Here is a 1,950-nt window from a genome sequence, read left to right on the forward strand (position 1 = left end):
TGTGAAGAGTGACTATGTCGAGATGCTCTATTTTTGTTTTATTAAAACCAATGTACATATCAATTTAGGTGTTCCTGGTGCATAATTTGAAATTATAACTAGTAAATTTTTTTTTAGCAGTCTGCATACACAAATGCTTTTAAGTTATTGTATTTTTGTACGTATGTAACTATATATTGATATATTGCTTGCAGCATAAACACGATGCTCAAATTATTCCTTTCATTGGTTGTTCTTTGCTTCGTGGCAACTTCATTTGGTCAAACATTTCAATACTCCCACGGTTGGACCAATGGCAAGCGGGCACTCAGCACACACAGGGATGTCGATATTTCCGAAATGCTCGGTGTTCAACAAGACGGTGATCGCAGGCTGGAAAGGTGTGTGTGTTTTTTGTTTTCCTTTTCTTTTTTTTTTGAGAATTAAATTACTTCGAGATTTTCATGTACATACATATGACAACCCATTTTTGTTCTGTTCTTCTTTTGCTGCTTAGGTGTCTTATGCAGCTGCAACATATACTCCGCAATCCCCTGCAAATTCGTGCCGGCGTACAAGCATTGACTCCAACAAACAACAATGCCAACAAAAACCCATTTGGAAATCATCATCAATCAAATGAACTTTACGAAGAATTGAATGCTGCTGAAGCGAACGATTATGGAAATCATTAAATCGTGATTATGGCCGAATTAATATTAAAATGAAATAAATGACTCGATCCAAAATTATTAGTAGGCATCTACATTTAACGCAAAAAATGGAGTTCTATTGACCTTGCTCAGTTATTTATTGTAAATATAAATAAGTATGTATGTAGGATTTCGAAAATATGTATATGTATATCTATTGTTATTTACGCTTATAGCGCTCTTAAATAAATTTGAAAAAATCTTCCAGAACACATAAATATGTATGTAAGTGAGGTTATACACAAAAATTATTTCAGAAAAAACTTGCAAATATAGCAACAAAGCTAAATTGAATTATACTTTTTTGTGATGTTGGGCTCCGAATGTTAATTGATTTGTATGCAGTAAAATTTCCACTCTGTCGGCAATGCAACACAACAACTGTAGGAAATGAATCAGCAGAGGCTTTCTCCTTTTAGGAAAATTCGTTAAATTTAAAGTAATTCAGAAATATTTATGTACATAAAGCCAAAGCTGAATTCTCTTCTATTTCTAAACTATAATTGGCGGAAATGGCCAATATGCGCCACCACGGTTAAATGCCGAATTGGAACCTAGTTGCGCAAATGAGGCCTTTCCATAAATTATAGTTAAGAAATATGTAAGAGAGACTCATGCTTTGGCTTGATGCATTTCTGCACACAGCCATTGTCGCGGAATTTGACTTTTTTTAACCCGCTCATTAAAAATTTTAAACCCCACTTTCAGCTTGAAGCTTCAATCTTATTTAGCGTTCCTTTCCGTCCAGTAATAAGCTCATCACCCAGTGAACAGCGTATATTTAGATTGTTGCAGATGGACGCTGATGACCTAACATAGTACCAAGGACTTCGTCTGGCTAAGCACCAACGAGCTGTGGGCTAATGCAATGGCCAACACGCACAAAATCCGAATTCGGTCTTTCACTTCGATAGCAAAAGATCGCAAGATTAAAAGGAGGATCAGGAAGAAACTAAAATCTTATACATATTTGTTGTTTGCATGGGAAAAAAATTTATAACGATATATATATACATATATGTACCTACACACAGTAGCGATTTCAAGTCATTATAACGGTTTAAATTTTAAAATCAAAGTCGCTTATTCTTTAATTTTAAGTTTCAGAGGTACATAACGTATCATTAAAGTAATAATAATCGACCTTTACAAGAAAAAAAAAAATTGTGGGTTAGGCCAATTCTGCTCCCATTATAAAAATGTTAATGAAAAAAAAAACATACATTGAGTTAAAGATGACTATAGTTTGAGAAACTAT

General features: G+C 33.9%; 1 protein-coding gene across 1 annotated transcript; it reads left to right on the forward strand.

Moving 5' to 3' along the window:
- Positions 1-200: 200 nt before the first annotated feature.
- Crz (Corazonin) lies at positions 201-886 on the forward strand. Its single transcript, XM_017606595.1, has 2 exons — positions 201-380; positions 497-886. The coding sequence occupies exons 1-2, from the start codon at positions 205-207 to the stop codon at positions 672-674; spliced, it is 354 nt and encodes a 117-aa protein (XP_017462084.1). The 5' UTR covers positions 201-204; the 3' UTR covers positions 675-886.
- Positions 887-1,950: the final 1,064 nt, after the last annotated feature.

This window comes from Rhagoletis zephyria, unplaced genomic scaffold, assembly GCF_001687245.7.
Source record: "Rhagoletis zephyria isolate East Lansing unplaced genomic scaffold, Rhagoletis_zephyria_1.1 Rzeph_scaffold_45732, whole genome shotgun sequence".
Taxonomy (NCBI): Eukaryota; Metazoa; Arthropoda; class Insecta; order Diptera; family Tephritidae; genus Rhagoletis; species Rhagoletis zephyria.